Raw genomic sequence first — 15621 nt, 5'->3', positions numbered from 1 at the left:
TAGGATACTGCTCAAGGTCAGGGTCATACCTGCCTGGGCTACATAATCAGAGAGCTCCTCAATGTCTCTTTCATGTAGTCCAAGGTACACCAGTGTGGACAATGACTGAGTCATATTTGTACCTGCTGTTGAGAGACCTGAGTGCTTGCTATGTGGCGGATTCTAGCACCCGACAGGCAGCTTACTGTGACCTTCTCCTTACTCAGTCTGGTGAGCGGGACATCAGTGTGTCTGACTGTGGAGTCACCAATGACTAGTGTGTCTGGCATTGTGTTTGGCCTTAAGGGCTGTGACTGTTTGACACTCTGACTGTGAGGTCTATGTGTTGCGGGTGTTGTGTTCTGAGGTGGTGGTTGTTTGGGTGTCTGCTTTGGTGGCCTCTGCTGTTTTGGCAGATTTTGATCAGAGCCTCCGAGTATGTCTTTGTGTGTTTATGTGTATGATTTGAGGTTGTAATGGTACTATGTGAGACTGGGTCTATAGTGTGTGTGGTAACCTTCTCCTCCTGACTGGTCTTGCCAGTCCTATGTTGAGAGAGCTCAGCCTCCAGTTTGGATAGTTGCATCTCGCATGTATTTGTGTTTTGTGGGAGGAGGAAAGGGTTGTTCAGGTACATGAGGCAATTGAAACATTGCCTCAATATTCCCAGGTTCACCAGCTGAGCAGGAGAGGACACTAGCAACTGATCCTCGACATGCTAGAAGGGTAGACGAAAACTTTAAAAAGATTCGGGGACGTGGGTGACCGAAATGGGGTTTTTTGGGGTACTATCTATGACAAGAGTGCCGTATCAAGGTAATAAGTACTGTAGGAGCAAGTGCTAGGTTTAATAGATAGAGAATAGTCTACTTGGAGTCAAGTAGAGTTGATCTTTTAGTTGTAGGATACTGATTTGATCAGTAGTATAGTTCGAGGAAGGTAGTTTTAAGGGAAAATTTGAAGAGTGGACTTTAGGTATAGTTTAAACCTGCTTAACCGGCACTGCCCTAGTGTGCAACAGTGGCAGCTTTTATACCAGGGGCTGGAAAAGCTAGAAACTGACCCAAAACGACCAATAAACTACTAGTTACTGGCTGAAACCTCACAAAACTGGACAAAAGGCAGCTCAATGCTTCCCACTCCCACTGGTAAGCAAGGTAGCTTCCTTCCCCAAATAAGGCAAGGAAACAGTGCACAGGAACTACAACCAAAGCCCAGGAATCAGCAACTCTGAAACTGGACTAAACTAGTAAAGCAGGAAAGAAGGTAGCTTCCTTCCCCAAATAAGGCAAGGAAACAGTACACAGGAACTACAACCAAAGCCCAGGAATCAGCAACTCTGAAACTGGACTAAACTAGTAAAGCAGGAAAACAAGAGATATTTTTTTCTTTTTTTTCTTTTTTTTCACAAAACAGGCAGAAACAGGTACAGCAAACACTTATAAATGCTATGAATCAGCTACTACAGCTTACACAGAAGAATTTGCTACAAATACAGTCAAATAGTAACAAACAAGGATTCCAAGTGCAATATTAAGTTAAATGCAGTACCACGCGTTCAGTCCTAGGGTGCTCCAAGAGAGGAAAAACAAATTGATTTTAAAGGGACTGCTTAAACCGTCTTTTGAGGAAGCTATAGATTCGGCCTCCAGTTCTCAGTCGAAATCTAAAGCCTCCAAGTCCAAGAAAAGGTCTCCAGCTCCATCTGCATCTTCGGAGCCTCTGGAGAAGATTACTATTTTGGACTCTACTTCCTCGGCTCCAGTGTCCTCGAGGCCGCAGGAGGTATCTGTGTTAAGTGAATCGGCGTCCGGTCCGATTATTCTCTAACCCATTCGGAGCTTGTCGCCTAGTGTGAGGCATGGTTCACCAGATAAGAGATCCCAGTCTCCATCCATCTCCTCCAGGCTTTCTGATTTGGATGTTGATAGGGTAGTGCAGAGGCTCCTGCAGTCGCCGGTGTTGGCCAAATTGTTTTCGGCTCCGACCCAGTCGGCTCCGGAGCCAGTTCCTATGACTGTTTCGATGATTCCTCCTCCGAGCACATCTTTGTCGTCGGAGCCAGTATGCACTCCGAATGATGTTCCTGCGCTGGCTCCGATACCTCCCTTGGGTTTATCGGTGCCGACCTCTGCTCCGACCATGTCTGTTCTGTCCACAGGGTTCGAGACTCGGGTCTCCTTGGTCGGGCCCGAAGGGGATACTTTGGGGCATCTTTCAGTTTCGAGTCTCCCACTCGGTGCATCGGCTCGGCCGATCCCGGTCATGGCCTTGGGAGGTCGGTCGGTCCTCGGACTCGGGGTGACCTGCCTTCGAGGCCATGTGGAGCGCGCTGACCAGATCATCAGCTACATCACCCGGGTCGGTCATTCCATCCCCTACCACCCCGGCGAGAGCTTCTGACACTCACCTATCGTTGGACAGTAGAGTGCCAGGCCCTAAGGACACCCCCACGAGCGGTCCCCCACTTTCTGAAGGTCTCTCAGAGCTGGAGATACTGAAACAAAGAGGAGACTGGCCTTCCAAAACTCCTTCCGAAGAGGAGTCAGTATTCCTTAAGGCTTTTGGCGCTCAACCCTCTGCCTCCTGGGTGTCTCCACTCTTCGATGAACTTCTTGACCTTATTTGTCGAAGGGTGTGGGAAAACCCTGATTCTGTGGAGCCCATACCCAGGCATCCCAACAAATTTCTTTCCGCCCCTCAGGGAAAAGAGTTTCTGTCAAAGGGAGTCCCTGTAGATGCCATGGTGGTGGCAGCCAACCAGAAGGAAGTTGCAGAGTCTTCCTCGTCGGTCCATCCTCTTAACAAAGAGTCTAGGACTATGGACCGGTACGGGAAGCGTACCCTGTCTTCAGCAACCTTCACTTTACGGTCGCTGAATTACTAGTCTCATTTCACTCGGCTCCAGAGAGATTTCCTCTGAGAGCTGGGAGATACTCTTGCAGGTAACATACCTGAGGCGGTGGCTCAAACAGTTAACGCACAGGTTTCTGCCCTCAACTCCATCGCAAACTCGTCCATGTGACTCATTTCGTATGCAGCCGAGGGATCGAGTAGGGCGGCCAGCTCAGGGGTCGCCCTTAGAAGGCAAGTCTGGCTGCTCCTGTGTCACTTCGTGGAGGCCTTCAAGTCTTCCTTCACTGATGCCCCATTTGATGGTTCCTTCTTGTTTGGGACCAAAGTGAAAGACACCCTCACCAGGTGCGAGCAAGAGGGAAAGACCCTGTCTGCCATAGGGGTCCATTTTTCCCTTCCATCTAGGCCTTATCCCAAGGCCCAGCGGGGGGGGTGTGGTTCAAGAAATCACAAAGGTTTTTTCCTGCCGCACAAGTTGAACCTCCCTCCAGAGGCAGGGGAGGGGGGAGTTATTCAGGGAGACGTCGCCCCAGAGGCAGAGGGGGCCCCCGCAATTCCGGAGACCGCGACTCCTTCCATGGCTCCCCATACTCTCATTCCTGAGGGTGTGTCCGACTGTGCTTATCCGGAGCCAGTCGGGGGTCGAATTTCCTTGTATCCGGAAGCCTGGGAAAACATTACCCAGGACCGATGGGTATTAAGGATAATTTCTGGAGGTTACCTCATTCCATTCTCTTCAGTACCCCCTCCAATAAGAAAAATCCCGGACGTTCCACCCAGTCAGAGGGATCAAGCAGCCTCAGAGATATCTCAGCTGCTAGAAAAAGGAGCCATCCAACCAGTCCCCTCAGACCAAATCGGATTAGGGACTTATTCGAGAACAGGGGACCTGAGACCCATACTAGATCTCAGTCAACTCAACAATTACGTACACAAGTCCAAATTCCGTTTGGTCACTCTACAGTCGATTCTCCCATTGTTGGGAGAGGAAGTATGGATGTGCTCCATCGACCTCAAGGATGCCTACTACAATGTCAAAATGGGCAGGGCATCCAGGTGTCACCTACGCTTCCGGCTGGGAGCCAGTCACTTCCAGTTTCGAGCCCTGCCCTTTGGTCTCAGCACAGCCCCCAAGGTGTTCACCAAGTGTATGGCAGTGGTGACGGCTCACTTGAGATGTCAAGGATTCCAAGTGTTTCCGTACCTGGACGGTTGGCTCCTTACCGCCCCCTCCAGGCATCAACTAATTCAGACCAGGGACGCTACCATCAGTCTCTGTCACCGATTAGGCATCACAATAAACTGGAAAAAATCTGCCTTATTGCCCTTACAGCGTGTCACCTTTATAGGAGCAGAGTTGGACACCATTCGAATGAGAGCATTCTTACCACAAGAAAGGATCACAGGGTTGCAACAACAAATACTCACGCTGATGCCCCTGAGACATGTGAAGGCAAGATTGATTCTACAACTCCTAGGTACCATGGCGGTGACTATCATGTTGGTCCCTCTAGCGAGATTACACATGAGACTTCTTCAATGGCTCCTCTTTGTCCAATGGTCTCTCCAAAGACTTCCGCTATCCCATCCCATCTTAATCACAGACAGATACAAGCAGGACCTCCGTTGGTGGCTGTGCACCAGCAACTTGAACGGGGGAAAGCCCTTTGTTCCACCCGTCCCTGTTGCCACAGTGACCACGGATGCCTCCCAGATGGGGTGGGGTGGGGGGCATTATCTCGGCAGGACGGTCCAAGGCACGTGGCAGGAGCACGAGATACATTTGCACATAAATGTCCTGGAGATGAGAGCAGTGCTTCTTGCATTACAGGCACTTCAAGAAGTTCTTCCTTTAGAGACTATTGCTATACACTCAGACAACATGTCAGTAGTGTGGTATCTCAACAAGCAAGGGGGAACCCGATCTTACCCACTATGCAGAGAGGCCATGCACGTGTGGCATTGGGCAATAACTTCCCAACGGTTTCTGGTGGCAACGCACATTCCGGGGAAGACCAGTGTAATAGCGGACAAGCTAAGCAGGGCGATTCTTATGCCCTAAGAGTGGTCCCTGAATCGCCTGGTTGCAGAGCGAATCTTCAGCAGATGGGGTCAGCCTTGCCGCAACCTTTTTGCCAACCCTCTCAATGCGAAATGCAGCAACTACTTTTTGCTGATCCCCCCACTGGGGGAATCACCCAGGGATGATCTGGCTCACAATTGGCCCTCCGGTCTGCTTTATGCTTTCCCTCCGTTTCCCCTTCTCTCAAGGGTGATTCAGAAAGCCCAACCGTTGGGAAGCAGAATGATTCTGATTGCCCCACACTGGGCTCGTCCGGTATGGTTCCCCTTCCTTCAACCTTACATTGTGGACACTTCTTGGATTCTGGAACCTCTTCCAGATTTACTGACGCACATGTCGGGACAGTTCCAACCCTCTCTGAGGACACTCCGGTTGACAGCCTGGCTACTCCACTTCCATCATTAGTCAGACTTCACAATTTTTCACCAGAAGTGGTCCATATATTATCATCCTCTCATAAACCATCCACTAGAAAAATCTACTCTAGCAAAAGGAAAAGGTTCTCTATCTGGGCTTATTCTAGAGGCATTGATCCCTACACGGCTCCAATTGATTTGATTCTGGAGTTTTTGTCTATGCTGTTCTATCAAGGGTCTGCATCAGCCACCATCAAAGTTCAGCTGGCGGCTATATCAAACTTCCACGTGGCCAATGAACCTAGCCTTATGGCACACAGACTATGTAAAGCATTCCTTAAAGGTACTGTATTACTTCGTCCCCCAGTATCCCAACCTGTCATGCCCTGGGACCTCAATTTATTTCTTCAAGCCCTCACTCTTCTACCATTCGAGCCTGCAGCTACCTGTGAGTTAAAATTTTTAACATGGAAAACAGCATTTTTAACAGCAGTCACTTCAGCGAGGCGGGTCTCTGAAATTCCAGCCCTCTCCATCAAAGCCCCATATTTGATCTTCCATAAAGATAGAGTCTGTCTTAGACCAAACCCATCATTCCTTCCCAAAGTGGCTTATGTGACTAATATGAATCAGTGTATTGAGCTGCCGGTCTTCTTCCCCAACTTTTCTAACAAGGCAGAATTCAGATTTCACCAGTTGGATGTACATAGACAGTTACGCTTCTATCTACACTAGACAAAAGATATCCGGAAATCTGACCAACTCTTTGTCTCCTTTTCAGAAAACTGGTTTGGTTCTCTGGTATCCAAGGTCACGCTCTCTAGTTGGATAACCAGCTGTATCTCCTTCGTCTATCAGACAGCAGGTACAAATTTGCCTTTTCCAGTAAAAGCCCATTCCACAAGAGCGGTCTCCATCCACAGCCTATCAAGCTAGATTGTCAATGGATGATATATGTGCTGCAGCCACTTGGGCTTCTCACACCTTTGTTTCTCATTACAAATTGGACGTGGTTTCCAGGGGCAGATCTTCATTTGGCTCCACAGTTCTCAGGAGTATTTTCCTATGAGCCACCGAGGATGTAGGTGCTAGGGACGCTGTCCCACGGGTAAGAATGTAGGCGAGAGAGGACTATAACATCAAGAAGTTATGTACTCACCATAACGTTCGATGTAGGTAGTCCATCTTGCCTCACATTCTTACTTACCCTCCCACCTTCCTCCTGCCTGGAGGATTTGGAAGTTAGGATGTCTCCTGCAGAGTCCCTTTGAATATTTTTTTGTTTGTATGTATGTGAGGTGTGTATGAAGTAATTATGTTGTTAGCAGCAAACTAGATCTGGGGATATGGAGCAGTGTACCATGGGATACCATCTTAGCCCAGCCAATCAGAGACTTTTGAGCTAGTAAAATAGGCCGAGTCGGAGCCGATATTCGGCTCTGAACCCACGGGTAAGAATGTGATGTGATGGACTACATACATCGAACGCTATGGTGAGTACATAACTTCTTGTTTTATGAGGTACAAACCAAAAATAAGAGGCGAAAATTTGGACAGTTGTGAGTTATGTCACAATGCTGCTGTTTGCTTTCTCACCTTTTATAGAGTGCTTTTAATTCAAAATTGTTAAACATCCTTTTTTTTGCATCATTGCCTAATTCTAAATTAATTTAATGATCCTTGCTCCATTTGTATTAATTTATTTTCTTGTATGAACCGCTACATTGACCTGCCAATCACAAAGGTGCAGTCTCACTCTGAGCCAGCATGGGGCTGCTGCTTTATAAACATTGCATATAATGTGAAACACAAAAACACGTTATAAATGAAAGAAATATGTGAACATTTGCTTTAAAGGTTGTGGTTGTTAAATGGCAATTAAGTTGTGATACTAGATTCTCAGTTGTCACTTTACTGTGTCCGTCAACTGTATATCTAATGCAGAAAGCACTGCATTTTGCTGTTTCACCTAAATATATGTGATAGTTTGGAGCAGTGCTGTTGAGTGTACTTGTTAATAAATATAGTAATCTTACAGTATACAATTGATCTTTGCAGGTTGCAGATCTGAAGAACAAACCTGGATACCGGATCAAGTTTTACTTTGGTGAAAACCCATACTTTCAAAATGAAATCATTACAAAAGAATTTCACATCGGGTCTTTGGGTAGGAAATTGCTACTACATTTTTATGACCCCTATGATTAACTGGCTTCTTCTTCCCAGCTGCTTCGGGTGTTTGTTGTACTGTTTGAGAGTTTGAATTTTGCTTTTTATAGATGGGCAGTTTGGAACCACAGTGATCAGGTTAGGATTGTAGAAACTCCATTTACTGTGTAACTAAGCAAGTCAGCTGTACTTTAAATACATTGCATAATATAAACGATTGTAGAATTATTTTAAAGAAAAGTACTGTGAAAAGCACAAATTACTTTCAGTTCTGTGTTTGGAAACAAGTTTGTATTAAACTAGCATGGTGAGGCTTAACTTGAATAGTTGTCTGTAAAATTACATTTTTATTGTTTTGGATTTAACTTTCTCTGATCTTTCTGTGATAGTCCAATTTTGTAAGTAAGGTCCATGCATCATGTAGCTAGATATGCCAGGATTCTCAAAAACTATATTTTGATTTTGTTTTTTGCTCTGTCTCTCCATCTGACCATCAAACCTCTGTCCCTGTTCACTGTGTAAGAAATTCCCACTGACTTGGTCAGTCCTTACAGTGGTAGAGTGCATGAGCATTTTGTAGTCCACAAAGGAAGTGTGACCATTGATGGCAACCATGTTATGCAGCTGAATTTACTTTAACATACGTTTACTATGTTCCCTTGCATTAAAACATTAAGAAAAGGAAATCAGAAGCACTTAACTGTGTTTATAAGCACACACACACACACACACACACACACACACACACACGCATTTAAACACAGTACTGCATATCACATGTAGTATTCTGCATACTACATACACTTTTTATACACGCGTAACACACACACGCACGCATATATATATATATATATATATATATATATATATATAATATATATATATATATGTATGTATATATATATATATATGTATATCATACTTCCCAACCGTACCGAATTACTCATTTTTTTACCGTGTTTTAGGGTCTAAATAATGGGGTGCCATGATTCCCGAGTGGCACCACTGCATTTCCGAATTTTTCCCAGCTTTTTTTTTTTTCGCTCTTCCTGATCTGACGTCATCATGTACGCAATTACGTCAGCTCCGTCGGGGCTACCAGCCTGTTGGAATTGAGCTCAAGGGCCAGCTGGCTTTGAATTGCACAGCACTTGCGAGTGGGCACTCCAGTCTGCAGAGCTGTTAATATTTTGTGAGCAGGAAGTGGATGCACTATCTTTATTTATTTTGCCTGCACTCGAGTCTGGGCGTCTGGCTGCACTTACAGGAAGTCCTGGGTACTGCAGAGCAGTGAACGGAAGGATTCTGCAGAACGGTAGGATCTGGCTGCACTTGCACTATTTCAGGTAGGATTCTGTTCTGGCTGTACTTGCTCTATTTCAGGTATCAGTGCTCAATGAAAACACATGTATTCCCAATCCACCAACAAACAGCAACTGGATAGTAGAGGATAGTGCAGCCTCCAGTCTTAGTCCATCTTAAAGTTTTTCCAGCTGTCAGCGGATCGGGAGTTAATGTGGTTTTGTCCATTATTTCTGGGTTAGTAAAGTATTTGGCTCAATTTATATATGTGTGTATATATATATATATATATATATATATATATGTATATATACATATACACATACATACACACACATACACATATACATACACACACGTAGAGAGAGAGATGTGTGTGTGGTGGTCTGTTTTTTGTTTTACTTTTTTTTCCCCCGTGTATTGGGCTGTGCACTTAAGCTAGTTAAGTGTGAAGGCATCAGCATGTACATCTCCCACACTCACACGCAGTGCATTAAAATGGTGTCCCAAGATCTGAAAGATGATATGATCTAACGGCCCATAAAGGAAGTTCATAGATGCAGGGCCATTTTTATGAGATTAAGCAATTTTTTTCTTTTTAATAATGGCATTATATAATAGCAGTAAATCACTCCTGTGTGTGGGTAATGTTGGTTTGCTTGATCTGGACTTTCCAGTATCTGATGTTCTTCGTGTTTCACTGTTGCAGTCATTACATTTGAGTAATCTGCTGGCAGGTTGCCCTCAGTCGGCCTGATTAATAAAGTCTTGGGTCCTGCGTTGGTTGCTGTCCCTTCTTCCATGACGTCAGGGGTATAAAACATGCATCCGATGCCATTACATCAGTCTTTCTTGCCGTGCGGTGCCCGAAGCAGAAGCAGTTTGCAAGTGCCGGTCGGCCGACTCCTGAAATTTTCGAGTTTCATAATTGTGGTGGGGGGCCTCCACTTTCAAATCTGGAAATAACAAGACCCCCCCCCCCCCATGGTAAACAGTCTCAATACCAAGCACTTACCTTTTAGCCTTCCCTTTGGGGGGAAAGATTGCTCTTCATGCAAAGAACTGGGAACTCATAACCCAGGACAAATGGGTTTTAAATATAGTGTCCCAGGGATACAGATTTCATTTCCACACGTTGCCAACACCAGTCAGTTGGCCAGACCTGCCCCCAAATCAGTGGGCAGAGGCTCAAAAACGAGTACTTTCCTCTTAAACATGGGGGCTATTCAACCAGTACAAGAAGAGGAAAAGGGACAAGGTTTCTATTCCAGGCTTTTTCTGGTACCCAGAAAAGACAAATCATGGCTTCCAGTTCTAGACCTGTCTACTCTAAACACCTTTCTGGACATTCCAAAATTCATGATGCTGACTCTTCACCAGTTACTTCCTATGCTAGGCAAAGATGCCTGGTTGGCAGCTCTAGATTTTAAAGAAGCATACCTGCACATCCCAATCAGGGAATCTTGCAGAAGATACCTACGCTTCAAAGCAGGCTACTTGCATTGTCAGTTCTCTGCACTGCCCTTTGGCTTTTCTACTGCACCCAGGGTATTTACAAAGTGCCTGGCTCCAGTTATTGCATTTTGCAGGCAAAGACATATTCAAATATATCCATACCTGGACGATTGTCTAATTCAGGCAGAAAACCAGGGCATACTTCTAAATCATTTGGCATTTGTAAAAAGGGTTCTAACTTGTCTGGGGTACACCATAAATTAAAAGAAATTACAACTGGTACCCTCTCAACAGATTACATTCCTGGCTGGAAGCTTGAATACAACAGCCCAGATGGCTTTCCTCATGCCAGAGAAGCAAATTCAATTGGTAACTTACTTCAAACAAGTGGCCACAAAACCCTGCTATCTGCAAGGCAAATACTACAAGCCTTGGGGTTCACGACCTTCTGCATTCTTCTAATTCCATATGCAAGACTGCTTATGAGGAAACTACAGCGGTACTTAAAAAGTCTATAGAGTCAACATTGTCACAGCCTGGAAATAATGATTCCTATCATACCTTGCCTATGCCTGAAATTCCTATGGTGGGCAGAGGCCTGCCATCAAAACAAGGGACTGCCATTCACACTACCCTCTGCTGCCCAAACCCTAACTACAGATGCATCAGACTATACATAGGGAGCTCACTTGGCAGGAAAGTGCATTCAAGGCAAATGGAACCCAAATCAAATGCACCTACATATCAATCAAAAAGAAATGTTAGCTGTACAGAATGCTCTGACAGCCTTCAAGAACTACATTCTTCTAGGACAACTAATGGTAAAGATGGACAACACCACAGTTATGTGGTACATAAGCAGGGGGGTACACATTCTTACCACATCTGCAGACTAGCCATGGCATTGTGGAACACAGCCTTGAGCTACCAAGTGCACCTACAAGCTCGGTTCCTGCCAGGAAAATTGAATACACTGGCAGACGGACTAAGCAGAAATCTCATGGACCGACACGAGTGGAAACTGGAACCATAGATTTTCAACATGTTGACAAGCATATGGGGGAGCCCAGGCATAGATCTATTTGCCTCCCCTCAGAACTACCAGTTGGACAAATTTTGCACAAGGACTTCCCACAAAGAAGCATGGAAAGTGGATGCTCTGTCCTTCAGCTGGAAAAACCTATCAGTCTACGCCTTTCCCCTTCTGCCTCTGCTCTCCAAAGTTCTGCTAAAAGTCAAACAGGACAAACCAAGAATGATTTTGATTGCTCTAGACTGGCTACGCCAACACCGGTACTCACTCCTGCTCAGTGTGTCACAAATATCTCCATGGCACCTGCCTCAGACACCTTCCTTGCTGTCTCAGCATGAGGACCAAATTCTGCACCCTCAGCTTCCAACATTGAACTTTGCAGCCTGGCGGCTAATCACTTAAATTCACCCTTATCATCCCTCAGCAAACCTGTGATGGATGTCATCTTGGAGGCGAGAAGACCTAGTACTAGAAAATCTTATGCTGACAAATGGAAGAGATTCTGTGCCTGGAACCAGTCTTTAGGGATGATCACAGCAGTGCCCAATTTACCTCAGATTTTGCAATACTTAACTGAGATGCTTCACAAGGGCCTGTCTTTTTCCTCTTTTAAAATCCACGCTTCAGCTATTTCAGCTCACGATAACAGAACCGCCCCTCTTCTCTCATCCCCTGCTCAAGCAGTATGAAGAACTTGAGACCACCCAGGAGAGCTCCTACCCCTGCCTGGGACCTTTACTTTGTATTGGAAAAGCTCATTCTACCTCCTTTCAAGCCAGCTGCTACTGCAGACTTAAAATTTCTTTCTTGGAAAACAGCCTTCCTTTTAGCAATCACTTTAGCTAGAAGGCTATCTGAATTACAGTAGGCCCTTATGGCAGTGGAGCCTTTCATCATCTTTCATGCAGACAGGGTATCTCTCAGGACCAATCCATCCTTCATGCCCAAGGTAGTTTCCAGTATGGCTCGTAATCAGTCCATTCATTTGCCAACCTTCTTTCCCAATCCACAGAACAAAGGGGAACGGATTCTGCATTCCTTGGATGTGCACAGACAACTTAGATTCTACTTGGACAGGACTAAATCTCGAAGAAAATCTGAACAATTGCTGGTAGCATTTGCTGCAGGGGCAGAGGGGAAGGCTATTTCAAAGCAAACCATTTCTAAATGGATAAGCCATTGCATTCATTTCTGTTGTAAGCACCATGGAAAACCTATCCCCCAGGGGATCAGATCACACTCCACCAGGGCTGCATCTACTTCTGCGGCCTTTCTCAGAGGTGTTCCTACCAGGGATATTCTAGAAGCTGCTACCTGGAGTTCTGTACATACTTTCACCAAGCATTATCATCTACCAATTTTCTTTAAATCCAGAGCTGGCTTTGCCACTGCTGTCTTGCAGGGCCTTATAGCTGGCCCTAATGCTGTATAAACTCCTCCTCCCAACCATAGTTTTGGGAATCTACCCAAATGTAATTACTGCAACAGTGAAACACGAAGAACATAGTACAGTTGTGTACACTTAACCATAACTGTAGATGTTCGGGTGTATTCATTGTTTCAGTCCTGGTTACCCTCCCTCCAGCCCCCTACTTTTCTCTGGCTATACCTCTACTTTATTTTGCTATGCTTAAAAGCCTTTTTGGTGTATTTGCTTTTGGTTGGAGGTATATTTTCTACAAGCTGTCATAATGGCTGCACTTGCACTCGAGAAGTAATGTGGTGAAATGTTTCACATGTTTTATTTATTCTGTTTCTGGCTGCAAGCAGGTTATGATGTCCTTCATGGATGCATCTGCAGTCATAACAAATGGGTTGTCCTGTCGTCAGGCAGCCCTTCGGTCGGCCGGATTCCAAAGTCTGGGTCCGGCTTCGGCTGATGTCGCGCTTCACCCGACGTCATCTCTGCTGGTCTTCGGGTATAAAGGCATCAGACGACGCCATTTTCCCCAGTCTTTCTTGCCGCGTGGCGCCCGAAGCAGAAGCTGTTCGCAAGTGCCGGTCGGTCAGATCCAGAGATTACTACTACCGAATACTACTAAGACTTCTAAAGCTAAGTACCCGTTGGGGACTCTTTCTTGCCTCAGCCGATGTCAGAAAAAGTCAATAACTGTTTAACTTGTGGGAAACAAATACCTCATAAAGATTTCCACTCTTACTGTTTGCCTTGCTTAGGCCCAGACCACGGCGTAGCAGCCTGCTCGCCTGTGCTTCCTTCAACCCGGCGAAACGCTTAGGCCGGTCGGAGTTTGCTGAACAGTTTTTCGCTCAGATTTTGCATACATTATGCCGGATCCTCCGACTACCCAAATTGTTAAAAACGAAAGAAAAGACCGACACTCGCGGTCCGCGGTTTCGCGAAACCACGGTTAAGCAAGCGCGAGTGTCTCGGTTTCGGCCAAACCGAAAACTGGTCAATCTTCAGCCGAATCCATGACTACTACTGAGGCTCCTGCTACCTTACCTGAATCAGCCTCAGAAATTTTGCCTACAACTGTGGTTCCTACTGATCTATCAGACACCATCCCTTGGATATCTCTACCCCAGCACGTGGTGCTGCTAGGCCTCCTGCAGCCATGTCTGTTAAGGCCTTTGCCAGGGCTAAAGCAGCCAAATCAGCTAAATCAGTGCCTGTTAAACCACCCTCACTCAGGCCCACTTCTAGTTCACAAATGCTTACTCTGGCAGAAGATTTAATATCCTTAATTAGGGGATCCCAATCTCACCCAGACAGGGCCTCTCAGCCACCAGAAAAGAGACCTAGAGCAGAGCCCCCCGAGCCTGTGTCCTCTGATGATTCTGCGGATGACTCGGACATTACAGACCAGCCAGAGGCTCCTTTTTCCAATTATGAAGATTCAGATGCTGAAGAATCCATTCCAGCTGCCTCTCCACCAGAGGAATTCTCCTTTGGGAAACCTTACATGCCATGAGAGAACAATTCCAATGGCAGGGACAATATTTCTCAGATTCAAGAAAAAGGCTTAGGACTTTTCTGCACTTACCACAACATAGGCCCTTAGCTATACCTCCTGTCCTACCTGTTGTGGACGATGCATTTAATGATGTCTGCACTGCACCTGATTCTTTACCTCCATCCCCTGCCAAACCAGATAGATTTTACAGGGTGCCAGACACTCATCACCACCTATACAAGGCCCCACTTGCAGACCCCAAAACTATATCCCAGGGGCTTAAGGCAGTAGCCTCGACCACAGCAAAAAACCCTATTCCCTCTGAAAGGGAATCCAGGTCCTTAGAGAGATGGGGAAAAAGTCTACACCTCTGCTACTCTCTCAGCTAGAGCTTTAAACTGTCAGTTTCACATGATCCAATACCAAGAGTTTATGCTTGATCAGTTAATTAAAAAGCTGTCCTCTGATGAATCTTTAGATAAGAAATATGTATTAGAAATGGTGAATAACATCCAACAGGTTAGTAACCATTCTTTAAAATGTGGCTATGATGCACTGGAGGCTTCATTTAGATCAGCCATGACTGGCACAGTGATAAGAAGGCATGCATGGTTGAAAGAACAGGTCTTGCCGGATCATGTTAAAGCTAAGCTATTGGATGCTCCTATGGATAAGGCCAGTCTATTTGGGGAACCTGCCCAGCAGGTAATGAAGAAAATGGAAGAGAAGGCAAAATCTGTACAAACAGTTAAAGATTTCCTACAGGTTCAGCCCCCAAGGTTTAGCAAGAACTGGCCTGCCAAAAATTGGTCCTTTCCTGACTCCACAAGATCCCAAAGGGGCAGGAACAGACGCTCTAGGGGCAGAAATCAATCCAGAGGAGGTGCCTACAGAGGACGACAGTGGCAAGGCAATAACCGAGGCACAGACACAACCACTGCCACTACAACAGGACAATCTCAAGTGACTTGGCTCTATCTCCGCCTACCAGGGAGCAAATAGCAGCACCATTAGGCGGAAAGTTAGCCTTATTCTCGAAAAATTGGCACTATATTACAAAAAGACAAGTGGATTTTGCAAACCATAGACCAAGGCTACGGTTCCACTTCCACACTTTACCAGTAAAAGAGGAATGCCAAACCTGCCCCCAAATCAAGAAATAGAAGCCCTGCACCAGATAGCGGAATTAATAAAGATGAGAGCTGTGGAAAGGGTGCCAATAACAGAACAGGGCAAAGGATTCTACTCCAGACTATTCCTAGTACCAAGAAAAGAAAAAAACTGGAGACCTATTCTCGACCTGTCCATCTTAAACACATACATCATTGTCCCAAAATTCAAAATGCTGACCCTACAGCAACTTCTTCCCATGCTGGGCAAGGAGTGTTGGCTGGTAACTCTAGATCTCAAGGAGGCATACCTGCACGTCCCCATTCGACCAAATTGCAGAAGATACCTCAGATTTCTTGCAGG

At 45.7% G+C, this 15621-nt stretch overlaps 1 protein-coding gene across 1 annotated transcript in view; it reads left to right on the top strand.

The window, feature by feature from the left end:
* LOC122808958 (protein SET-like) overlaps positions 1-15621 on the top strand; it is a 600336-nt gene that overhangs the window by 194799 nt on the left and 389916 nt on the right. The window contains exon 3 of the mRNA XM_044080118.1: positions 7333-7441. Coding sequence (XP_043936053.1) covers positions 7333-7441 — 109 coding nt within the window. The remainder of the gene's footprint in view (positions 1-7332; positions 7442-15621) is intronic.

Source organism: Protopterus annectens, chromosome 8.part0 (genome assembly GCF_019279795.1).
Source record: "Protopterus annectens isolate FY-2018-M chromosome 8.part0, PAN1.0, whole genome shotgun sequence".
NCBI lineage: Eukaryota > Metazoa > Chordata > Ceratodontiformes > Protopteridae > Protopterus > Protopterus annectens.
The sequence above is the reverse complement of the archived record's forward strand: the minus strand, read 5'-3'. Positions and strand labels throughout refer to the sequence as shown.